Source organism: Castanea sativa, chromosome 12 (assembly GCF_040712315.1).
Source record: "Castanea sativa cultivar Marrone di Chiusa Pesio chromosome 12, ASM4071231v1".
NCBI lineage: Eukaryota > Viridiplantae > Streptophyta > Magnoliopsida > Fagales > Fagaceae > Castanea > Castanea sativa.
Genome location: NC_134024.1, coordinates 3,455,101 through 3,482,301, shown reverse-complemented (window position 1 = coordinate 3,482,301; position 27,201 = coordinate 3,455,101). Strand labels below are relative to the sequence as shown.

Below are 27,201 nucleotides of genomic sequence, written 5' to 3'. Positions count from 1 at the left end.
ATTGCCAATTTTCCTCTTTTTTTTTTTTTTTTTTTCCTATTTCGGCACTACATGGCCACCTTTTTTTTTTTTTTTTTACCCTATTTCGGCAACCCATTGCGAATTTTCCTTTTTTTTTTTTTTTTTCCTATTTCGGCACTACATGGCCACTTTTTTTTTTCTTTTTCTTTCCCCCCTATTTCGGCAATCCCATTGCTGTAATTCTTTTTTTTTTCTTTTTTTTTCTTTTCCCTCCATTTTCGGCAATGGGATTGCCACAAACCTTTTTTATTTTTTCCTTTTGGCACTCACGCGCATGGGCACTCAATGAAGCGGGCAGGGTTTGGGCAGAAGGAATTTCGGCAACACTGTTGCCGAAATTCTCAAAATTTCTCTCTCCTCAGTTTGGATTTTCTCTCTCATACTTTTCTTCGAATTTCGGCAACACTGTTGCCGAAATTCACTCTCTCTCCTCATTTTCCCAAATAACTTCGAACAGTGACTATAACCCCAAAAAACTTCATTTTTACCAATATTTACCCAAAAGACTCATAAACACAATCCATATTCTCAAAATTTTTATTTTAAAAAGATTATGAAATTGATTGTGGACGTGTCATTCATAGGGCAGAACACATGATTAATAATAAGAGCATTCTTATTAAGCCTCTCAAAACTAAATAAAAATCCTATTTTTTTTAGCATTTTTGAGATAAAAAGACCACACCGGCAAAATATTAAATTAAAAGATTCATGCTACAGTGCAATTGTAAAACAAAAATTATTTTTTATTCCTTCAGGCTCCCTCACTGTTCTATCTTTTTCTTTTCTCTCTCCACTTCTTTCTTCTCTCTTCTCTCTCTGCTTTGCCGATGTGGTTCGCCGATGAGTGTGCTCGGCCGAAGAGTGTGCTCCGCCGATGGTCATGGGTCGTGGATCGTGGGTCGTGGTCTGATGTGCTCCGGCGATTTTGTGGGTCTGGGTTCGTGGGTCTGCGTTCGTAGATTATCGACGTGACCGGGGTTGAGATCGGGGCGGTGGGTTTGATGGGTTTTGCTTACCGTGGCCGCCGTGGGTCTTGGGTTTATGGGTTTTGTTTGCCGCTCTGTCCTCCGCCTCCCTCTCTTCCTCTCACGGTGAGCTTCTCTCTCTCAAGATTAGTTTTTGTTGTTCTTGTTGCTGTTTTTTTTTTGGCTATGGGGTTGATTTTTGGATGGATGCTGATTGTGGTGGCAGTGGGTTGGCCGGTCTGGGTTTGCTATTGAATGTTGATGGTATATGGTGGTGGTGGCTGACAGTGGCTATAGCCGTTGAGAAGAAAGTGGTGGAAATAGAGAGAAAGTGGTAAAATATAAATAATATTATTTAAATGAAGTTGAAAAAAAAAAAAGAATGTTTGATGTTTGGGGGATTGTAAAATGGGGGTCAAACTTTTCTTAAGGGTTCAATGTATAGTGTAGAGTCTGTAGACCCCATTACCATCCACAGCCACGTCTTTACAAACGTCACCACAGACATCAGGCACTGTGAAAAAAATTATGAATACCTTTTTAAAGCAAACTTCGTTGTCCAGTAACAGTTGGAATTGGAACCATCCTGCTAGATTATTGGAGACTTTTTTTTACACAAATCTTTAATGCTTTTTCATTTCTATAAATGCCAATTTGTGTAACAAGCATTTCATTCCCACTTTTGTCTGAAAACAGGCACAGAAGCAAAGTACTAGCATTCAACAGGAAAGAATAGAATAGAATCATTATAAATGGCTGCGGAAGCTCCCACCATTCCTCTTCTTACTCCTTACAAACTGGGCAAGTTCAACCTTTCCCATAGGTATACCAACACACCTTGCAAAGTACTTTTTTTTTTGTTTTGGTTGTTTAATATGATCTGAATTGTTAATATGTGTGATGGGTTTTGATTTTTTTTTTTGGTCTTTTTTTGGATGAAATCACATGTTAGTTTTTTTTGTTTGACTTTGATTTTTGTAATAAAAAAAAAAGGTGTTTGTGACATATCTCAATTAGTGAATTGTTTTATTTACAAAGGTTTCAACTTTCAAGAAATCGTAGTTTATGATAATATATTTCGGTTACATTACACTCTTGCCCATTTGAGCGTTTTCTTGTCAGTTCACATCTGTGTTTGTTTTGTGTTTAACCAAGAAATGACACTTCTTTTCAAGAATCATCAATGTTAATCTGCTAAAAGTGTGAGACTTCTGCTAATTTTTTATAATGTTAAGATTGATGAATTTTGTTGGAACTGCATTAGCTGTCTTGCTGAGCTCTACTCATTTCATGAGTTGTCAGTGATGATTTTTTACTTTGATCTCAGAAGGACAATAACTCTGTCATTTGGTTTATCTGGATTTTGTAAATCATCTCTATTGTGTAAACTGGCTTTATATTTGCAGATTAAGGTATCTGATGACCTTGGCTGTCAGGATTCTTTATGTTTTCAGAACCTCTAAGTAATGTATTTGTAGCTTCATCATGAGATTGAGAGTGCATACATCTATTTACAGTTGCCTTGATTATATAAGATATCAATCTATAGTTATAACATTATTTCTCAACAATTTTGGTCTGACATTTTTGGGGCTGGAAAGGAGGGATGAGATCCTTCTATTTATCAGTGTTATGTTGATAAGTATGCCCGCAAATTCTGTATGGTGAAAAGTAATCCAATTTGGCTCCCTCCTCTATATCCTACAACTGTTCCCAAGTCATTCTTGAAATTTTCTATGTTATCATTTGATAATCTTCGACCTATATGTAATTAACAAAACTAATCACCTTATTCTGTTCATAAAAATTCATCAAATTATTTGGTCCAAGTTTTTACTATTTCATCATTCATCTGTAATATCTCCTTCTCCATTTTCATGCTTCATTTTGTTTCTTACTTAACTTATTTTACACTAAGAGTAGGCTATGTTTGGATACAATAAGGGTTGAAATGTCATGAAGCAGCCACTTTCGAAGTTCATACCACACAAAGATATACTTACGTTCTTTCCAAAATGCTTTCATTAGAGTTGTTAAGTTTTATGTTTGAAAACAGTTGTAAACTTAGTGCTCTTTGCTGCAGCTTTGTAGGTATTGGAAAAGGGTAGGCTTTTGATATAGACATAGGTTGAAAAGGGACATACACATTAAAAACAACGTAGGCCCTGAACTTGTAACTAAGTATGTTCAAATTTCAAGTGCATAGCAAATTATCTATGAATGATGGATAATTTGTCATAGTTGAAGGACCTATAGAATTTTTGAGGTTTTCCTCCCCCACTCAAGTACTGCATTTTGTGAAATTTATCTTTAATACATGACAATATGGTTGTACACTTTAACGAAGAACAAACTCTAAAAAAAAAAAAATTGTAGACCAAATCATACATTCTGTGGCTCTACCTCTGTCACTCCTTCTCATTTAGGTATTTATTTTTTTACTCACAAGGAAAAGCATTATATTATATGTAGAGTTTTGCTGATTTTGTGTTTTTCTTCAGCTTTATTTAATGGTTTGTATTTTAGCAATCCACAGGTGAAGTTGTGAAGCTGTCCTTATCTCTGCCATAATCATTCAAAAATGAATTGTTTGATTTGGTTTCAGTTGTTGCTTGCCTTTTTTTATTTATTAGTATCTAATATAACATATAGAAAAGGGGCTTAATCATATTATTCTTCCAGCCTTTGCTACGGGCAATATATATTTGATTCTTATAGGGTACTACTTTCTTCAGTTAGAAAGATTTCTTACTTGATTTACTCAATTTATCATATAATTTGTATTTTCAGGGTTGTTTTGGCACCATTGACCAGACAGAGATCTTACGGAAATGTTCCTCAGCCACATGCTATCTTATATTATTCTCAAAGAACCTCCAAAGGTGGTCTACTGATAGCTGAAGCTACTGGAGTTTCTCACACTGCTCAAGGGTAATCAATTTCTTACCATGTTTCACACTGATTGACAATCTCCATTTTGAGGGTTCCCTTTCTTGCCTTGAAAATTTTTATGACTTCTTAGGTTTCTTTGCTATTGTAAAGGTATCCAGACACACCTGGTATATGGACAAAAGAGCAAGTTGAAGCCTGGAAACCCATTGTAGATGCTGTTCATGCCAAAGGTGGAGTTTTCTTTTGTCAAATTTGGCATGTGGGGAGGGTTTCAAATCAAGGTTTGTCTTTGAGACCACCTTTATATCTTCTCTTCTATTCTTGCTTGTTGACAATTGAACTTTTGTAATGGATGGAGAGAGTTGAATGTTTTGTAATATGCTAAATTACAAAGACTTTATGGTAAATGATTCATGAATTGAGTAGATTAGGGTTTTCTATACCACATTGTGCTACTCAACTATTGATTGCTGTTGATCCTACAGGAAGTATTGCATAGGAACCTATTTGGTAAAGATCAAATTAGATGGAAGTTTTGATTGAATGCTGAAATAACCATGCGTTGGTGCTGTAGAATGCTATTCGCTGCAAAATGAGTGTCACATTTGAAAAGAAGCATACTTTTTGAGGAAGGGCATTAATTGGCTTAGGTATCATTTTAGAGAGTAAAATAAGCAAAAGTGATGATCATTGTTGGATTGATGGAGTAAAAGGAAAATTTATGCAACAATATAATTATTTTGAAAAACTATTGATCTATCATTGTAGTGGTGTTATTTTTTGCATTATCTTCTCTACTATAAATGGATTTTTTTATTTCAGGGGGCCTTTAATGATGATCATTGCCTCAGTGGAAGGGGCATCTTCCATTATAAATTTGATATGTTAATGTCATTTTGTTTTTAGGATACGAATAAGGTGACACCCACTGCTTTAAAAAAATCGAATCACTGTAGGTGGTTGGACAAAAAGCTAATGATGTTGTCATTTCAGCTAAAAAGGCTTTTTTGTATCACCATTGAATAGAATGTTATTTAATCATTTCAGTAGAAAAGGTCAGAGTGGATGGTTGCATATCACTTTTCACAAGCATGGTTCTTTTAGTTGGTTGGTCTTTCAAAATCTTTGTACTTCTATTTTAGATATGCAGGCACCACTTGCTCTAAATCAATTGTCAAAATCATTATTGAGTCCTATATCTATGGTAGTCACAGACAGCCAACCACCACTTTTTGGCATGTTAGACAGCCCTAAGATCATGAGCTTTCCTTTTTTGACATGAAATATGATCTTGAAATTTCCTTTTTTGGAGGGGAATATTTATGGAACCCCATCCTTGTACTGTACAATCATGTGAAATACATAATGGAGCTATTATGCCTTCTTGATCCAAAAGAAGCATTAATTTTCATCTGATTTTTTTTTTTTTTTTTTTTGTGATTTTTCAAAGCAATAAAGGTCTTGTCAATTACGTCTCTAGATAAATGTTTTTTTTTTAAAGAAAAAAAAATATTTGCAAAGAAAAGATCATTTTCTAAGTAATTTAACAGATCATAATTCTCATTTTTTCTAATTCTTTAAGTGGTGATTGATGATGTCTTATCAAACTCATTTGAATTATTTGGATATTTATTTTTCTTTATATTGATGTCTACAGGTTTTCAGCCAAATGGTCAAGCCCCAATTTCTTCCTCTGACAGGCCTTTGACCCCTCGAATTCGAGCTAATGGAATTGACGTTGCAGACTTCACTCCTCCAAGGCGGCTAAGGATAGAGGAAATTCGTCAAATTGTCAATGATTTTAGGCTTGCTGCAAGGAATGCTATCGAAGCTGGTAAGTTCTTTTCATGTGTTTATATAAGATAAGAGATATTTGATTGGTCAATTGTTCATGGGAGTGAGGGAATGTACTTTGTACTTGATGAAAGAAAACTGAAAGAACAATGGGGCTCATGGTTACCTTTGTTATTACATATTCCCTTCATTAAAATGTCATTATTTGTCTTATACACAGGCTTTGATGGAGTAGAGATCCATGGGGCTCATGGTTACCTAATTGACCATTTATGAAGGATCAAGTGAATGATCGAACGGATCAATATGGTGGATCCCTTGAAAATCGTTGCCGGTTTGCTCTGGAAATAGTCGAAGCTGTTTCTAATGAGATAGGAGCAGACAGGGTTGGAATAAGGCTATCTCCTTTTCAAGACTACATGCAATCCGGAGACTCAAATCCAGAAGCTTTGGGCCTTTACATGGCTGAATCCTTAAACAAATATGGGATTCTTTATTGCCACATGGTTGAGCCAAGAATGAAGACAGCTGGAGAAAAGAGTGAAAGTCCCCATAGTCTTGTGCTAATGAGAAAGGCTTTTAAAGGTAGCTTTTTAGTTGCTGGGGGTTATGACAGGGACGAAGGGAACAAAGCATTTGCTGAAAACCGTGCAGATCTTGTTGTTTATGGTCGTCTATTTTTAGCTAATCCAGATTTGCCTAAGAGATTTAAGCTCAATGCTCCTCTCAACAAGTACAACAGAGACACATTCTACACCTCTGACCCTGTCCTTGGATACACTGATTATCCATTCCTTGAAAACATTGCTTAGGTTTTCAGGGAGGAGTGAAAATAAATTGTCCAAAAACATTGCCCTATGTAATTCTTTTCTTGTTTTTAGTGTTTTAATTGTACTGTGTAAGTACAACAAAAAGATTTGATAGATCTAAATAATTTTGAAGTGGTTATTCTCTTCTAGTGATAGTATTGTTGGTGTTGATCTGCTTCTGCGCCACTAATCATGATTTTGAAGCATAATTTGTCCATTACAAGCAATGATTCTTTGCTTAGCTTGACAACTATGCGTATAGGATTTTGGCTTCAGCTTTAGTTACGAAGGACTCAATCTCTTTTACATTTTGGCATAAATAAGGACTGCGTCGAACCATTATAAGTGGCTACTCAATTACTTGTGACTAAATTTCAATCTAGCTGTCAACCTTATCTTTCTATGCTTGAGACCGGTTGTGTATAAAATATGCGACATTAAGCACAAACACAAGTGGAGTCTTCAAATGGAGTTATACACATGCACATGATTAGCAAATAGCATTTCCTCAGTTTCTTGGCAACCAAGAGGAATCTAGGAAAAGTTAATTTGTGATTGACTATTGGCATCATGAGATTAGCTCCAATGTTTATACATAACACCTATCACGTGTATGTGTGTGTGTGTTGAATTTGTTGCTGACATGATAACGTGGTTTAAGTAAAACTGTAATGGGTTCTACTTACTCTATTTACTTATTCTTTACTAATTGAAAAGGTGAATATACTGTGCAAAGATCAATCAAAGCTAACACCAAAGTTGGCAACATCTTCAGGAACTAATATATCAAAATCACTGACAGACCATTTGCAGTCATCAATATATCAAAATCACTAACAGACCATTTTGCAGTCATCCCTGTGCTGCTAACATATATTGTCCATCTTGAAGCAGAGGGACAAACTCAACAACACTAATCAATTTAAAGTAGACTAAACTACAAAAGTTCACTAATGTGAATTAGGGAAGCAATTGCTCTGAATTATAATGGGTTCAGGTTCTTGAGGATGCTGGGAGCAAGTCTAGATAAATAATAAATCCAAAGCAAACCTATGATATTTTTCAATTGCATCCAATCTTAAGATTGAAAGCTGCATAGAGTTTGTTTAGAATTTTTGTACAAAGCTGTAGCACCTCAAGGATGAGTATGGGAGAAAGGACAGATATAAAGATGACAAGTTTGCACAGTAGTGCAGAAATTAAGAATAAGTAATAGAAGATTAGACATGAGATAGAGGAAGAATTGAAAATTCTTAAGTCTCATGAGGCCTCTGGGGAGTCTCACCTCAAAGATAACATATAGAAACTTACTGTTAGCAGTAAGGACTTATAATTAGTTGAATTTTCTATGCATAGAAGTACATGATAAAAATTTTGAACGTTCCTAGATGCATAGCACAGAAACATCCATTTACTATGAACATGAACTTAGCATCTAGCCAAATTTTGTGTGTCCACATTTGCATATCATTCCTTTGTGTGCGTGTGTGTGTGATTTCAACCAGGATTCCATTAAAAAAAAAATTGATAATGGCTAAGTTACAAAATATGGATTTGAGTTTGTCCATAGAAATTTTCAAATTGAAAAGGCAAGTTTGGTCTTCTAAAGCCACTATTACTCTATCCAAAATGGGGAATCGGATGGAAATAATGCCAAACTTTTTTTATTTTTTTGAGAAAGGAAAAAATGCCAAACTAAAATAATAATAATAATAAAATAAATAAACAAGTGAGGAATTATATTTAGTAAGCCTAACAATGACAAAGTGCTCAAAACACACAGACATAGATCACAAATTTTTTTTTTCATTTAACATTAGATTGCTAAGAATTTCGTTAATTGCCCAGTTTCAAAACAAAGTTGAAAAATAGCATCTCGAGTTTTTAAAACTCGAGTTCCGGGTAGAAATCGAGTTTCTAATACTCGAGATCCTAAGCTACAAACATCTGACATGGACCGTTTTCCACATGGAGCCACATTGAAATCGAGTTTCTAATACTCGATTTGTGATCATATTTCATCCACTTAAGCGTCCAGACTCTAGAACACTTTCACTCTTCTTCACACCCAAGCATACAAACTCCAAACCCATCAGCGGAGACAAGCGCATCTCATCGGCGGCAGAAAATTCATCGGCAAACCCTCACTTTAACAGAGACAAGCGCATCTCATCAGCGGCAGAAAACTCTCGTCTCCTCTCATCGACGACCTCTCACTCAACTCTCTCACTGTCTCACAATGAGGTCAATAGTAAAACACAGCCCCTCTCCTTCTATATTTACTCACAAACATTTGGCAGTTCTCCTATCTTTTATCACTACTCTCATTTATTCATTATCAAACCACATCAATCCAGAAGGAATTTTGTTTTTCCCTCATTTCCACATAACCCCAAACTAGATGCATAAAACACTTAGAGTTTTATTCCAATAGAAATCGAGTCTTGCAGACTCGAGATCAATGGCATTTTCCGAAGAAAATCGAGTCTTAAAGACTTGGTTTTACTCTGTAGAACTCGAGTTTTTAAGACTCGAGATCTATATGGCATAATAGTGCATAATAATGTCCAACTCAGTAAGTAGGAAGCGAGTCTTTAAGCCTCGAGTATTATATGGAACTTGAGTTTCTAAAACTCAAGATGCTAGTTTGCAATTATCTTTCAAACACATGTTAACTTACTATATTCTATTCCCTTACTATGCTAGTACCAAATATCCCCCATAGATCACAAACTTGACTCACAAAAATAGTGGACCACCCAATAAAATAGATAAGACAAAATAGATAAAATAAATTAAGTATTAAGGTAGTAAGTTAAAAATAAGGATCCCAACCCATCCACCAACAATCACTAATTATAAATTTATCAACTTATGACGTCTACTCCTAAGACTAAAACAGACTTTACCAGTTGAGCTAATTATAAATTTATAAGTTATCATTTTGATATTAATTAATTGGGTCTATGTGTATTAGTCAGTTGACAACGTCTAGGAAATATTCTCTCTTTATTCGATTGGTATTTGTATAAATTTATGGATTTTTTATAAAAAATAATTAATAGATCTAAGATTTATTGATCGGATTTGATAAATAATGGTTTTTAAAGTGATGTTCTGGTTGATTGGACTAATTTTTGTTGTTGTATGGACTAGATGATTTGTTGTTATTTGAACTAATTATGTTGTTCTTGTGGTTACCACCATCATTTGAATTATTTTTGTTATTATTTAAAGGGGACTAAAATTATATTACCGGGGCTAAAAATATTTTTCCTTGGCCCAAATTCTAGAAATCTCATAAAACATATATACTCTTAATTTTAATAATAAAAATCTAGAGGATCCATGGCCCCCTTGGGTGGCTTTGTCCCTCCCTTCCAAAAAAAAAAAAAATTCCTCAAAAAAGTTGGCAAATTCCAATTTTCTTTCAAAATAAAGAATATGTAGTTCGAAAACTATTTATAATTTTTTTTTGGATGTACATACTAATTACTGCCTTAAGTTATAAAAAAATTGTGAACTATTTTATGTCTCAAAGATGGCTCTTTTTTTAAGTAAAACAACTGATGACACAACAAATTTAACAATATTTTTATAATAAAAAAATGAGTAATAAATAATAAAAACTATTTTTTCTTGAAATAAAAAATTAAATTAGTGGTGATATGATGTAAAAATAATATACTAAAATCTAAAACACAATCTGCACTCTCAAAATTTTATTTTTTTAAAAAATTATGAAATTTATCGCCGACGTAAAGTGGTGCTATCCACAGAAGCAGAACACACGGTTAATAGGGTCATGGCCCACATTGGCGGCCAAACATTTTTTGAGGGCTCAATGTATAGTATTTCCAAACGTCAGCACATACATCGTTACGAATAACATTTTAAAGCAAACATCATTGTCCAATTGACTTGGAACCATCCTCCTAGCTTATTGGAGACTTTTTTGACACAAATCTATAAATACCCATTCGTGTAACAAGCATTTCATTCCCACTTTTGTCTGAAATCAGGAACAGAAGCAAACTAGCAAAGTACTAGCATTCAACAGGAAAGAATAGAATAGAATCATTGAAAATGGCTGCTGAAGCTCCCACCAGTACTCCTCTTCTTACTCCTTACAAACTGGGCAAGTTCAACCTTTCCCATAGGTATACCAATACACCTTGCAAAGTTCTTTCTTTTTTGTTTTTGTTTTTGTTGTTTAGTATTATCTGAATTGTTAATATGTGTGATGGGTTTTGGTTTTTTGTTATTGTGCCATATCCCAGTTGGGATGATGAATTGTTTTGTTTACAAAGGTTTCAACTTTCAAGAAATTGTAATTGTTTATCAATAAAGTTTAGCTATAAAATTGTTGTAATTACTCAATAAAATAAATATTACTATATATTTTGAAAATCTAACCGTTGAATTATATGTTCTTTACATTCTTAATACACATGTCAAATTTTGTGTCAATTAGATATTACATATTATATGATATATAAGCTTATATTTTATGCATAATTTTAAACTATAAAAACTAGCAATTTAAATAACTTATTGATGACATAACTATTGATCTATAATTTTCTAAAAATTTTGTAAACATGAAGGGTATAAGAAGAAGATGTAATTCAATGGTGGAATTCTCAAAATTCACTTCTAATAAGAAGATATTGAGTAAGATTATTGTCTTAGGCTATAATCAATTTTGTAACTAAACTTTATCTGTTGATTATTTAGAGCACTAGCATTAGAGCATCTCTAGCAATTTCTTTAAATTTTTATACTGTTTAGTGAGTAAACAGTAAGTTTTACCTTTTATTTTTTATCTACCTACTTTATAAAATATATTTTTCTAACTCACTCTCTATATTTTCTCTATCCCATTAAAATATTATTTTTTTGCTATTTCTTTAATATTTTTTATTCTTTGTTATTTTTTTTTATTTTTTTTATTCTTTCTTTATTCACGCTGGCACACCCACCCATCACACGTTACTTCCAGAAAAAAAAAAAAACAATAAAGCCCACACATTTCATTTGAACAAAACCAGACCAACAAAAAATTTATCTTCTCATCAAATGGAAAGGGAGAGGAAGAGAGCCGAGAGAAGGAAATGCTTAAGTGAGAGAGAAGTCTTCTTCGTCCTCCATTGCCTACTCCGCCTCCACCATTGCTTGTCCTTGTCCCCATCGCCAACGGCATGCAGCCCGGATGCTAAATTCTTTCCTTTATTCAAGATGTTTGATTTTGTTGGTTGACTTGAGTTTTGTGTTTCGTCTCCTTTTCTTTGGTCTGTGAGAAGAAACCAAGGGAGGGTGTGGGAAAAAGAAATGAAGAAGAAAGAGAAAAAATTAATATAATAGTTAGCTCTGGAATTTTTTAATGTGTTAAATTCTTTTCCTAATCTACAGTATCTCACTTTTTGAGATATAGATATACCGTTGGAGCAATAAGTTATGGTTTTATTCTTTATTATGGAAAGAATTTTGGGTTTAGCTATACTGTTGGAGATGCTCAAACTATATCAAATACAAAAAATTTAGTATTTGGCACATCAAAAAACCTCCCACATTAAATGTTTTAAATGCTAAAAAATTTAGCATCGATGAACAATATAATTTCATATTTAGAATTGTAGAGGCATAAAATCTTATATGTGCTAAACTTATTTTGGTACTTTTTTTTTTACTTCAATATCCCTCTCCCATGTCACATCCCAAGTCCTCTCTCCCTTTTTTTCTCTCTCTACCTCCCTCTCTCTTTGTCACATGGGGGCCACAATAAAATATATTTGTTTTGTTAATTTTTTAATATAAATGAGGTTTGTTTCAAATTATTATAATGTGATTTAATTTTAAAATAGAATATATGATATAGGGTGTATTATAAAATGATATGTTGAAATAGATAAAGAAACTTTTTGATTTGTCAAATGCTAAAATGTTTAGAAGACCTTATGCTAGTTAGCACTCTTGCCCTTTTCAGCATTTTCTTGTCAGTTTATATCTGTGTTTGTTTTGTGTTTAACCAAGAAATGACACATTTTTTTGTTGGAACTAACAGTCATGCTGAGCACTGCTCATTTCATGAGTTGTTAGTGATGGTTTTTTCCTTTGATCTCAAAAGGAAAATAAATCTGGAATTTGGTTTATCTGGATTTTGTGAATCATCTCTATCGTGTAGATTGGTTTTGGATTGCAGATTAAGGTATCTGATCATCTTGGCTGTCAGGATTCTTTGTGTTTTCAGAACCTCTAAGTAATGTATTTGTAGCTTCATCATGAGCGTGCTGACATTTATTTACAGTTGCTTTGATTATATAAGATATCAATCTATAGTTATGAAATCATTTCTCAACAATTTTGGTCTGACTTTTTTTGGGCTTGGGAGGGAAGATGAGACCCTCCAGTTTATCAGTGTCATGTTGATACCTATGACTACACATTCTGTATGATGAAAAGCAATCCAGTTTGGTTCCCTCATCTATATCCTGTCATTCTTCAAATTCTGTATGTTATCATTTGATGATCTTGAACCTACATGTGATTTACAGAACTAATTCACCCTATTCTGTGCATAAAAATTCATCAAATTAACTTGTTTCAAGTTTTTACACGCTGCATTTTGTTTCTTACTTATCTTTTCTGGTATTTTCTTGAAGTAAAACGTGGTCATGCATGTATTGCACAAGCCACTGGCCCCTCACCAACAAATTTACAGTACTCATGGGATTGTACTCAAGGGTGTTTAAACTAGACAACTGGGAAGTCCAAACTTCCTTTTAGATCTGCCAAAATATGATTTTCTACCTTAGAAAAGCAGTGACTGTGATTCTATTGAAATAAGAAATATCAGAGGTCAACTGCTGCATTCGGTTTGCTTTGCTTGTACAGGGGTTGGACCAGGAGTCGAAGCGACTTGACCAATTTAACTTATTGTACACTAAGTCTAGGCTAGGTTTGGATACTATAAGAGTTGAAATGTCATAAGCAGTCACTTTTGAAGTCCATACTACACAGATATATACTTGCCTTCTTTCCAAAATGCTCTCATTAGAATTGTTAAGTTTCATGTTTGAAAACAGTCATAAACTAAGTGCCACTCTTTTTTTTTCAGCAAAAAAAAAAAAAACTTAGTGCTCTTTGCTGCAGCTTTGTAGGTCTTGGAAAAAGGTAAGCTTATGATATAAACATAGGTTGAAAAGAGAGTTGCACGAATTAAAAACAATGTAGGCCCTGAACTTGAAACAAAGTATTTTCAAATTTCAAGTGCATGGCAAATTAGCTATGAATGATATAGAAATTGTCATAGTTAAAGGACCTATAGGATCTTTGAGGTTCTCCTACCCCACTCCAGTACTGCATTTTGTGAAATATATCTTTAATACTTGACAATATGGTTGTACTTTAACGATGAACAAACTCTAAAGGAAAAAAATAAATTGTAGATCAAGTCAAGCATTCTCTGTCTCTGACTCTGTCACTCTTTCTCATTTAGGTATTTATTTGTTTACTCACAAGGAAAAACATTATATTATATGCAAAGTTTTTCTGATTTTGTGTTTTTCTTCAGCTTCTCAAACCTTATCTCTGCCATAATCATTCAAAAATGTATTGTTTGATTTGGTTTCATTTGTTACTTGCCTTTTTGTTTTATTTTTTTAGTATCTATTATAACATAGAGAAACAGGCTTAATCGTATTATCCTTCCCAACTTTGCTACAGGCAATATATATTTGATTCTTATAGGGTACTACTTTCTTCAGTTAGAAAGATTTCTTACTTGATTTACTCAATTTATCATTTAATTTGTACATTCGGGGTTGTTTTGGCACCGTTGACTAGACAGAGATCTTATGACAATGTTCCTCAGCCACATGCTATCTTATATTATTCTCAAAGAACCACCAAAGGTGGTCTACTGATAGCTAAAGCCACTGGAGTTTCTGACACTGCTCAAGGGCAATCAATTTCTTACCATGTTTCACACTGAAAGACAATCTCCATTTTGAGTGTTCCCTTTCTTGCCTTGAAAATTTTTATGACTTCTTAGGTTTCTTTGCTACTATAAAGGTATCCAGACACACCTGGTATATGGACAAAAGAGCAAATTAAAGCCTAGAAACCCATCGTAGATGCTGTTCATGCCAAAGGTGGAGTTTTCTTTTGTCAAATTTGGCATGTGGGGAGGGTTTCAAATCAAGGCTTGTCTTTGACTAAGACCGCCTTTATATCTTCTCTTCTAATGTTGCTTGTTGACAATTGAACTTTTATAATGGATGGAGAGAGTTGAATTTTTTGTAATATGCTAAATTACAAAGACTTTATGGTAAATGATTCATGAATTGAGTAGATGTGGGTTTTCTATACCACATTGTGCTACTTAACTATTGATCCCGAAGGAAGTATTGCATATGAACCTATTTGGTAAAGATCAAATTAGGTGGAAGTTTTGATTGACTGCTGAAATAACCATGCATTGGTGCTGTAGAATGCTATTCCCGCATAATGAGTGTCACATTTGAAAAGAAACATACTTTTTGAGGAAGAGCATTAATTAGCTTAACTATCATTTTAGAGAGTAAAATTAGCAAAAGTGATGATCATTATTGGATTGAGGGAGTAAAGGAAATTTATGCAACAATATAATTATTTTGAAAAATTATTGATTTATCAATGTAGTGATGTTATTTTTTGTAGTATCTTCTCTACTACAAATGGATTTTTTATTTCAGGGGGCCTTTTATGATGATCTTGCCTTAGTGGAAGGGGCATCTTCCGTTACAAGTCTGATATGTTAATGTCATTATGTTTTTAGGAAACGAAGGTGATACCCACTACTTTAAAAAAATCGAATCACGGTAGGTGGTTGGACAAAAAGCTTATGTTGTCATTTCAGCTAAAAAAGCATTTTTGTATCACCATTGAATAGAATGTTATTCAGTCATTTCAGTAGAAAAAGGCTAGAGTGGATGGTTGCATGCCACTTTTTCAATAGCGTGGTTCTTTTAGTTGGTTGGTCTTTCAAAATCTTTGTACTTTTGTTTTAGATATGCAGACACCACTTGCTCTAAATCAATTGTCAAAATCATTATTGAATCCTATATCTTTGGTAGTAACAGACAGCCAACCAACACTTTTTGGCGTGTTAGACAGCCCTAAGATCATGAGCTTTCCTTTTTTGACATGGAATAAGATCTTGAAATTTCCTTTTTTGGAGTGGAATATTTATGGAACCCCATCCTTCTACTGTACAATCATGTGAAACACATAATAGAGCTATTATGCCTTCTTGATCCAAAAGAAGCATTAATTTTGCCTCTAATTTTTTTATTCTTTTTTATGATTTGCAAATCAATAAAGTTCTTGTCAATTACTTCTTTAGATAAATGTTTTTGTTTAAGAAAAAAAATCTTTGTGAAGAAAAGATATATAATTTTTTAATTAATTTAACGGATCATAACTCTCATTTTTTTCTAATTCTTTAAATGGTGATTAATGATGTCTTATCAAACTCATTTGAATTATTTGGATATTTATTTTTCTTTATATTTTTGTCTACAGTTTTTCAGCCAAATGGTCAAGCCCCAATTTCTTCCTCTAACAAGCCTTTGACCCTTGAAATTCTATCTAATGGAATTGACGTTGCAGACTTCACTCCTCCAAGGCGGCTAAGGATAGAGGAAATTCCTCAAATTGTGAATGATTTTAGACTTGCTGCAAGGAATGCTATTGAAGCTGGTAAGTTCTTTTCTTGTGTTTATATTATATAAAAGATATTTGATTAGTCAAATGCACAAGGGAGTGAAGGAATGTACTTTGTACTTGATGAAAGAAAACTAAAAGAACAACGGGGCTCATGGTTACCTTTGTTATTACATAGTTCCTTCTTTAAAATGTCATTATTTGTCTTATACGCAGGCTTTGATGGAGTAGAGATCCATGGGGCTCATGGTTACCTAATTGACCAGTTTATGAAGGATCAAGTGAATGATCGAACGGATCAATATGGTGGATCCCTTGAAAATCGTTGCCGATTTGCTCTGGAAATAGTTGAAGCTGTTTCTAATAAGATCGGAGCAGACAGGGTTGGAATAAGGCTATCTCCTTTTGCAAACTACATGCAATCCGAAGACTCAAATCCAGAAGCTTTGGGCCTTTACATGGCTAAATCCTTAAACAAATATGAGATTCTTTATTGCCACATGGTTGAGCCAAGAATGAAGACAGTTGGAGAAAAGAGTGAAAGTTCCCATAGTCTTGTGGCAATGAGAAAGGCTTTTAAAGGTAGCTTTTTAGTTGCTGGGGGTTACGACAGGGAAGATGGGAATAAAGCTATTGCTGAAAACCGTATAGATCTTGTTGTTTATGGTTGTCTGTTTTTAGCTAATCCAGATTTGCCTAAGAGATTTAAGCTCAATGCCCCTCTTAACAAGTACAACAGAGATACATTCTACATCTCTGACCCTATCCTTGGATACACTGATTATCCATTCCTTCAAGACATTGCTTAGGCTTTCAAGGAGAAGAGTGAAAATAAATTGTCCAAAAACATTGCCCTATGTAATTCCTTTCTTGTTTTAAGTGTTTTCATTGTACTGTGTAAGTGCAACAAAAAGATTTGATAGATCTAAATAATTTTGAAGTGGTTATTCTCTTCAAGTGACAGTATTGTTAGTGTTGATCTGCTTCCGTGCTTGACTAATCATGATTTTGAAGCATAATTTGTCTATTACAGGCAATGATTCTTTACTTAAATTGACAACTATGTGTGCAAGATTTTGCCTTCTGCTTTAGCTACAAAGTACCCAGTCTCCTTTACTTTTTGGCGTGCATAAGGTCTGTGTTGAACCATTATAAGTGGCTACTCAATTACTTGTTATATTATCCATATTAAGGGCATGTAGGCTTATTTGCTCACTTCCATTCATAATAAAGTGACTAAATTTCAAGCTAGCTATCATCCTTATCTTTCTTAGCTTGAGACCGGTTGTGTACAAAATAATGAAATATGTTACATTAAGCACAAACACAAGTGGAGTTTACAAATGGAATTAGCAAATAGCATTTCCTCAGTTTCTTGGCAACCAAGAGGAGTCTAAGAAAAGTTATTTATGATTGACAACTGGTATCATAAAGTTAGCTCCAATGTTTATAGTTGAAAAGTGAAGAAAGTCAGGAGGATAATCTCTGGATTTAAGAGAACATATACGCAACACTTATCATGTGTATGTGTGTTGAATCTATTGCTGACATGAAAACGTGGTTTAAGTAGAACTGTAATGGGTTCTACTTACTCTATTTACTTATTCTTTACTAAATGAAAAGGTGAATATACTGTGCAAAGATCAATCAAAGCTAACACTAGAGTTAGCAACATCTTCAGGAACCAGAATCTCAAAATCACTAACAGACCATTTTGCAGTCATCCTTGTGCTGCTAACATATATTGTCCATCTTGAAGCAGAGGGACAAACTCAACAACACTAATCAAGTTAATGTAGACTAAACTACAAAAGTTCACTAATGTGAATTAGGGAAGCAATTGCTCTGAATTCTAATGGGTTCAGGTTCTTCAGGATGCTGGGAGCAGGTCTAGATAAATAATAAATCCAAAGCAAACCTATGATATTTTTCAATTGCATCCAATCTTAAGATTGAAAGCTGCATAGAGTTAGGTTTAGAATTTTTGTACAAAGTTGTAGCACCTCAAGGATGAGTATGGGAGAAAGGACAGACATACAGATGACCAGTTTGCACAGTAGTGCAGAAATTAAGAATAAGTAATAGAAGATCAGATAGGAGATAGAGGAAGAATGGAAAATTCTGAAGTCTCATGAGGCCTTTGGGGAGTCTCACCTCAAAGATAACATACAGAAACTTACTCTTAGCAGTAAGGACTTATAATTAGTTGAAGTTTCTATGCATAGAAGTACATGATAAAAATTTTGAACGCTCCTAGATGCATAGCACAGAAACATCCCTTTACTATGAACATGAACTTAGCATCTAGCCAAATTTTATGTGTCGACATTTGCATATCATTCCTTTGTGTGCGTGTGTGTGTGTGATTTCAACCAGGATTCCATATAAAAATTTGATAATGGCTAAGTTACTAAATATGGATTTGAGTTTGTCCAAAGAAATTTCCAAATTGCAAAGGCAAGTTTGGTCTTCTAAAGCCACAATTACTCTATCCAATATGGGGAATCGGATGGAAAGAATGCCAAACTTTTTTTTTTTTTTTTTTTTTTGAGAAAGGAAAAAAATGCCAAACTAAAATAGTAATAATTAAATAAATAAACAAGTGAGAAATTATATTTAGTAAGCCAAACAATGCCAAAGTGCTCAAAACACAAAGACATAGATCACAAACTTGACTCACAAAAATAGTGGACTGCCCAATAAAATAGATAAGACAAAATAGATAAAATAAACTAAAGTATTAGGTAGTAAGTTAAAAAATAATGATTCCAACCCATCCACCAACAGTTACTAATTATAAATTTATCAACATATGGCGTCCGCTCATAAGATCAAAATATCAATCAGTTTTTTATGGAGGCAATTACAGATCTCTTATTTAATTATCAAAGACTTTACTAGTTGAGCTAACTATAAATTTATAACTTATCATTTTGATATTAATTAATTGTGTCTATGTGTATTATTCAATTGACAATGTCTAGGAAATATTCACTCTTTATTCAATTGGTATTTGTATAAATTTAGGGATTTTTTTTATAAAAAATAATTAATAGATCTAAGATTTATTGATCAAATTTGATAAATAATGATTTTTAAAGTGATGTTCTGGTTGATTGGGCTAATTTTTGTTGCTGTATGGGCTAGATGTTTTGTTGTTATTTGAACTAATGATGTTGTTCTTGTGGTCACCACCGTCGTTTAACTTATTTTTGTTATTATTTAAAGGGGACTAAAATTATATTACAGGGCTAAAAATAATTTTCTTTGGCCCAAATTCTAGAAATCTCATAAAACATATATACTCTTAATTTTAAAAATAAAAATCTGGAGGATCCATGGCCCCCTTGGGTGGCTTTGTCCCTCCCTTACAAAAATAATTTTTTTTTTCCCTCATAAAAGTTGGCAAATTCCAATTTTCTTTCAAAATAAAAAATATGTAATTCATATTAAGAAAACTATTTATAATTTTTATTTTGATGTACATAAAAAAACACCCCTACTAGGTGTAAAATTATACATTTCTGCATAATTGGTATAGTTCATATATGCAGTTTATTGTAACACTTGCAATCATTATATTATTAGTTTTTTCTCTCTGGTGTCTCTGTTGCTCTCCTTTTTTTTTCAATTTTTCTCTCTGCTTCTTTTTCCTTCTCTCGCCTCCTTCTGGCTCCAACCCTTACCATCCTCGTCACCGGCCTCACCGTCCTCGTCACCGGCGCCGCTGGCTCGTCGGAACCCACTGAAGCGACGAGGCCATGAACGAGTGCTTCGTCGGAGTGGTTTTAGTTGGGATTTTATTTCTGGGTTTGGTTGCAATGCAAAGTTAGTTAGAGTGATGAGATAAGGTTGTTTTGTAAAAGAAGATAGGAAGGTTGAGTGAAGTGGCTTACGAGAGAGAGTGAAGGTTGTTGGGTTTAATGGGTAGAGAAGGTTGGACATGGCCATGTCTTTTTTGAGAGTTTTGAGGATTGGTTTTGTAAATTTTGATTGGTGACTGAGGAAGAAGCAAAATTTTGAGAGAGAGAAAACCCAGTAAGAAAATTGAGGAATATCTTTTGCAAGATGTGATTTTGCCTTCCAAAATCAATAAAAGCTGCTGTATTTTAGTGAGTTTTATCAGTTGCAGGTAAAGATGAGTTTTATCAGTTGGAGGGAGAGAATAATAAAAAACGGTAAAAAGAATATATATTTTATTGAATAAACGTGTAATATAAATAAATTAATATGAGTATTTTGAAAGAATAAGCGTGTAAAATAAAAAAGAGTAACTTTTTGTGTAAAATAGAAGAAAAGTTTGCATTCACTTACGTAGATGCTCTAAGAAGCATTAAGAAAATTGTGAACTATTTTATGTCTCAAATATTGCTCTTTTATAAGTAAAATAACTGATGACATGATAAATTTAACAATATTTTCATAATAGAATCATGAGTAACAAATAATAAAAGTTATTTTTTCTTGAAATAAAAAATAAAATTAGTGGTGATATGATGTAAAAATAATATACTAAAATCTAAAACACAATCTGTATTCTCAAAATTTTATTTTTTTAAAAATTATGAAATTTACTGCCGACGTAAAGTGGTGCTATTCATAGAAGCAAAACACATGGTTCATAGGGTCATGGTCGTTTACCCAAAAAAAATAAAAAAAATAGGGTCATGGTCCACATTGGTGGCCAAACATTTTTTGAGGGTTCAATGTATGGTATTTCCGATCGTCAGCACAGACATCATTATGAATACCATTTCAGCACAGACGTCATTATGAATACCATCATTGTCCAATTGGAACCATCCTGCTAGCTTATTGTGAGACTTTGTTTTTTTTTTTTTTGGGACGCAAATCTATAAATACCCATTTGTGTAACAAGCATTTCATTCCCACTTTTGTCTGAAATCAGAAACAGAAGCAAACTAGCAAAGTACTTGCATTCAACAGGAAATAATAGAATAGAATCATTGAAAATGGCTGCTGAAGCTCCCACCATTCCTCTTCTTACTCCTTACAAACTGGGCAAGTTCAACCTTTCCCATAGGTATACCAATACACCTTGCAAAGTTCTTTCTTTTTGTTTTTGTTTTGTTGTTTAGTATTATTTGAATTGTTAGAGGATGTTTGGTACATACACTTAAAACTAAAAACATGTGTAGAAATATATATGGGTAAACAAGTGTGTAGAAATACGTGTAATATTATTTAAAAACTAAAAACATGTGTTTGAGTGGGTGTACCAAACAGATGTGTTATGGTTTTGATTTTCTGTGATTGTGACATATCCCAGTTGGAATGATGAATTGTTTTGTTTACAAAGGTTTCAACTTTCAAGAAATCGTAGTTGATTATGGACAAAATTTAACTATAAAATTGGTTGCAATTACTCAATAAAATAAACGTTACTACATATTTTGAAAATCTAACCGTTAAATTGTATGTTCTTTACACTTTTAATACACATGTCAAATTTTGTGTCAATTGAATATTATATACTATATGATCTATAAGCTTATATTTTACGCATAATTTTAAACTATAAAAACTAGCAATTTAAATAATTTATTGATGACATAGTTATTGATTTTTAATTTTCTAAAAATTTTGCAAATATGAAAAATATAAGAAGAAGTTGTAATTCAATGGTGGAATTCTCAAAATTCACCTCTAATAAGAAGATATTGAGTAAAATTGTAGCTTTAAGCTATAACCAATTTTGTAGTTAAGTTTTATCCGTTGATTATTTAGAGCACTAGCATTAGGTGTGTCAAATGCCAAAAATTTGGCATTTGGCACACCAAAAAACCTCTCCTATCAGATGTTCTAAATGCTAAAAAATTTAGCATTAATGAACAATACAATTTCATATTTAGAACAGTAGGAGCTTATATGTGCTAAACATATTTCGGTTTTTTTTTTTACTTCAATTTCTCTCTCCCATGTCACATCCCAAGTCCTCTCTCCCTCTCTCTCTCTCTTTGTCACATGGGGGCCACAATAAAATATATTTATTTTGTTAATTTTTTAATATAGATGAGGTTTGTTTTAAATTATTTTAATGTGATGTAATCTTAAAATAGAAGATGTGATGTAGAGTGTATTGTAAAATGATATATTAAAATAGATAAAGTAACTTTTTGATGTGTCAAATGCTAAAATTGGTAGAGGACCTAATGCTAGTTAGCACTCTTTCCCTTTTGAGCATTTTCTTGTCAGTTCACATCTGTGTTTGTTTTGTGTTTAACCATGAAATGACACATTTTTTCAAGAATTCTCTATATTAATCTGCTAAAAGTGTGAGACTTTGCTAATTTTTGATACTGTTAAGATTGATGAATTTTGTTGGAACTGCATTAACTGTCATGTTGAGCTCTGCTCATTTCATGAGTTGTTAGTGATAATTTTTTCCTTTGATCTCAAAAGGAAAATAAATCTGGCATTTGGTTTATTTGGATTTTGTGAATCATCTCTATTGTGTAAATTGGTTTTAGATTTGCAGATTAAGGTATCTGATCACCTTGGCTATCAGGATTCACCCTATTCTGTGCATAAAAATTCATCAAATTCATTGTTCCAAGTTTTGACATGCTTCATTTTGTTTCTTACTTACCTTTTCTGGTATTTTCTTAAAGTAAAACATGGTCATGCATGCATTGCACAAGCCACTGGCCCCTCACCAACAAATTTACAGTACTCATGGGATTGTACTCAAGGGTGTTTAAACTAGACAACTGGGAAGTCCAAACTTCCTTTTAAATCTGCCAAAATATGATTTTCTACCTTAGAAAAGTAGTGACTGTGATTCTATTGAAATAAGAAATATCAGAGGTCAACTGCTGCGTTTGGTTTGCTCTGCTTGTACAGGGGTTGGACCAGGAGTGGAAGCGACTTGGACCAATTTAACTTATTGTACTCTAAGTCTAGGCTAGGTTTGGATACTATAAGAGTTGAAATGTCATAAGCAGTCACTTTTGAAGTCCATACTACACAAATATATACTTGCCTTCTTTCCAAAATGCTCTCATTAGAATTGTTAAGTTTCATGTTTGAAACAGTCATAAACTAAGTGCCACTCTTTTTTTTTTTTCAAAAAAAAACTTAGTGCTCTTTGCTGCAGCTTTGTAGGTCTTGGAAAAAGGTAAGCTTATGATATAAACATATGTTGAAAAGAGAGTTACACGAATTAAAAACAACGTAAGCCCTGAACTTGAAACAAAGTATTTTCAAATTTCAAGTGCATGGCAAATTAGCTATGAATGATATAGAAATTGTCATAGTTAAAGAACCTATAGGATCTTTGAGGTTCTCCTGCCCCACTCCAGTACTGCATTTTGTGAAATATATCTTTAATACTTGACAATATGGTTGTACTTTAACGATGAACAAACTCTAAAGGAAAAAAATAAATTGTAGATCAAGTCAAGCATTCTCTGTCTCTGACTCTGTCACTCTTTCTCATTTAGGTATTTATTTGTTTACTCACAAGGAAAAGCATTATATTATTTGCTGAGTTTTTCTGATTTTGTGTTTTTCTTCAGCCTCTCAAACCTTATCTTTGCCATAATCATTCAAAACTGTATTGTTTGATTTGGTTTCATTTGTTACTTGCCTTTTTAGTTTATTTTTTAGTATCTATTATAACATATAGAAAGGGGCTTAATCATATTAATTATTGTTCCCGACTTTGCTACAGGAATTATATATTTGATTCTTATAGGGTACTACTTTCTTCAATTAGAAAGATTTCTTACATGTTTACTCAATATCACTTAATTTGTATTTTCAGAGTTGTTTTGGCACCATTGACCAGACAGAGATCTTATGGCAATGTTCCTCAGCCACATGCTATCTTATATTATTCTCAAAGAACCTCCATAGGTGGTCTACTGATAGCTGAAGCCACTGGAGTTTCTGACACTGCTCAAGGGTAATCAATTTCTTACCATGTTTTCCACTGAAATACAATCTCCATTTTGAGGGTTCCCTTTCTTGCCTTGAAAATTTTTATGACTTCTTAGGTTTCTTTGCTATTGTAAAGGTATCCAGACACACCTGGTATATGGACAAAAGAGCAAGTTGAAGCCTGGAAACCCATTGTAGATGCTGTTCATGCCAAAGGTGGAGTTTTCTTTTGTCAAATTTGGCATATGGGGAGGGTTTCAAATCAAGGTTTGTCTTTGACTAAGACCACCTTTATATCTTCTCTTCTATTATTGCTTGTTAACAATTGAACTTTTTTAATGGATGGGGAGAGTTGAATGTTTTGTAATATGCTAAATTACAAAGACTTTATGGTAAATGATTCGTGAATTGAGTAGATTTGTGTTTCCTATACCACATTGTGCTACTTAACTATTGATTTTTGTTGATCCCAAAGGAAGTATTGCGTGTGAACCTACTTGGTAGAGAATCAAATTGGATGGAAGTTTTCATTGATTGCTGAAATAACCATGCATTGGTGTTGTAGAATGCTATTCCTGCATAATGAGTGTCACATTTGAAAAAGAAACATACTTTTTGAGGAAGATCATTAATTGGCTTGACTCTCATTTTGGAGAAAGTAAAATTAGCAAAAGTGATGATCATTATTGGATTGAGGGAGTATGGGAAAGTTATGCAACAATATAATTATTTTGAAAAATTATTGATTTATCAATGTAGTGATGTTATTTTTTGTAGTATCTTCTCTACTACAAATGGATTTTTTATTTCAAGGGGCCTTTTATGATGATTATTGCCTCAGTGGAAGGGGCATCTTCTATTATAAGTCTGATATGTTAACGTCATTATTTTTTTAGCATCTAGTATATATGAAGAAGGTGACACCCACTGCTTTAACAAAATCAAATCATTGTGGTTGGTTGGACAAAAAGCTAATGATGTTGCCATTTCAGTAGAAAAAGGCCATGGTGGGTGGTTGCGTGCCACTTTTTCAAAAGCATGGTTCTTTCAGTTGGTTGGTCTTTCAAAATCTTTGTAGTTTTGTTTTAGATATGCTGACACCAATTGCTCTAAATCAGTTGTCAAAATCATTATTGAGTCCTATATCTATGGTAGTCACAGACATTCAACCACCACTTTTTGGCGTGTCAGACCGCCCTAAGATCATGAGCTTTCCTTTTTTTTAAATGGAATAAGATCTTGAAATTTCGTTTTTTGGAGTGGAATATTTATACAATCATGTGAAACACATAATGGAGCTTTTATGCCTTCATGATCCAAAAGAAGTATTAATTTTGTCCCTCTTTTTTTTTTTGTGGTTTTCAAATCAATGAAGGTCTTGTCAATAACTTCTTTAGATAATTTTTTTTAAATAAAAATTAAATCTTTGTAAAGAAACATCTTTTTCTAAGTAATTTAATGGATCATAACTCTCATTTTTCTAATTCTTTAAGTGGTGACGGATGATTTCTTTTCAAACTCATGTGATTTATTTGAATATTTATTTTTCTTTCATATTGTTGTCTACAGGTTTTCAACCAAATGGTCAAGCTCCAATTTCTTCCACTGACAGGCCTTTGACCCCTCAAATTCTAGCTAATGGACTTGACCTTGCAGAATACACTCCTCCAAGACAGCTAAGGATAGAGGAAATTCCTCAAATTGTCAATGATTTTAGACTTGCTGCAAAGAATGCTATTGAAGCTGGTAAGTTCTTTTCATGTGTTTATATAAGATAAAAGATATTTGACTGGTCAAATGTACAAGGGAGTGAAGGAATGTACTTTGTACTTGATGAAAGAAACTGAAAGAACAATGGGGCTCATGGTTACCTTTGTTATTACATAGTCCCTTCATTAAAATGTCATTATTTGTCTCATACACAGGCTTTGATGGAGTTGAGATCCATGGGGCTCATGGTTACCTAATTGAACAATTTATGAAGGATCAAGTGAATGATAGAATGGATCAATATGGTGGATCTCTCGAAAATCGTTGCCGGTTTGCTCTGGAAATAGTTGAAGCTGTTTCTAATGAGATAGGAGCAGACAGGGTTGGAATAAGGCTATCTCCTTTTGCAGACTACAGGGAATCTGGAGACTCAAATCCAGAAGCTTTAGGCCTTTACATGGTTGAATCCTTAAACAAATATGGTATTCTTTTTTGCCACATGGTTGAGCCAAGAATGAAGACAGTTGGAGAAAAGAGTGAAAGTCCCCATAGTCTTGTGCCAATGAGAAAGGCTTTTAAGGGTAACTTTTTTGTTGCTGGGGGTTATGACAGGGAAGATGGGAACAAAGCTATTGCTGAAAATCGTGCAGATCTTGTTGTTTATGGTCGTCTGTTTTTAGCCAATCCAGATTTGCCTAAGAGATTTAAGCTCAATGCTCCTCTCAACAAGTACAACAGAGACACATTCTACATCTCTGACCCTATCCTTGGATACACTGATTATCCTTTCCTTGAAGACATTGCTTAGGTTTTCAAGGAGAAGAGTGTAAATAAATTGTCCAAAAACATTGCCCTATGTAATTTCTTTCTTGTTTTTAGTGTCCTCATTGTATTGAATAAGTGCAACAAAAAGATTTGATAGATCTAAATAATTTTGAAGTGGTTATTCTCTTCTAGTGATAATATTTTTGGCGCTGATCTGCTTCTGCACCAGACTAATCATGATTTTGAAGCATAATTTGGCTATTACAAGCAATGATTCTTTACTTAAATTGAAAACTATGCGTATAGGATTTTGCCTTCAGCTTTAGCTACAGTCTCCTTTACTTTTTGGCATACATAAGGTCTGCAGTTAAGCATTATAAGTGGCTAATCTTTCTAAGCTTGAGACCAATTGTGTACAAAATATGTGACATTAAGCATAAACACAAGTGGGGTTCACAAATGGAATTATACACATACACATGATTCGCAAACAGCATTTCATCAGTTTCTTGGCAACCAAGAGGAGTCTAAGAAAAGTTATTTATGATTGACAATTGACATCATAAGGTTGGCTCCAATGTTTATAGTTGAAAAGCGAAGAGCCAAAGACCTTGTAGTTGAATTGACACCTCCCC

The 27,201-nt window shown here is 33.4% G+C and overlaps 1 protein-coding gene and 3 pseudogenes across 1 annotated transcript; all 4 read left to right on the top strand.

Annotated features, from left to right (window-relative positions):
- Nucleotides 1–836: 836 nt before the first annotated feature.
- LOC142619327 (12-oxophytodienoate reductase 2-like) lies at nt 837–6,633 on the top strand (annotated as a pseudogene).
- LOC142619328 (12-oxophytodienoate reductase 1-like) overlaps nt 1,148–27,201 on the top strand; it is a 50,265-nt pseudogene continuing 24,211 nt past the window's right edge.
- LOC142619329 (12-oxophytodienoate reductase 2-like) lies at nt 10,531–17,175 on the top strand (annotated as a pseudogene).
- Nucleotides 21,073–26,764, top strand: LOC142619326 (12-oxophytodienoate reductase 2-like). Its single transcript, XM_075792394.1, has 5 exons — nt 21,073–21,233; nt 23,976–24,116; nt 24,228–24,358; nt 25,661–25,837; nt 26,017–26,764. The coding sequence occupies exons 1-5, from the start codon at nt 21,163–21,165 to the stop codon at nt 26,607–26,609; spliced, it is 1,113 nt and encodes a 370-aa protein (XP_075648509.1). The 5' UTR covers nt 21,073–21,162; the 3' UTR covers nt 26,610–26,764.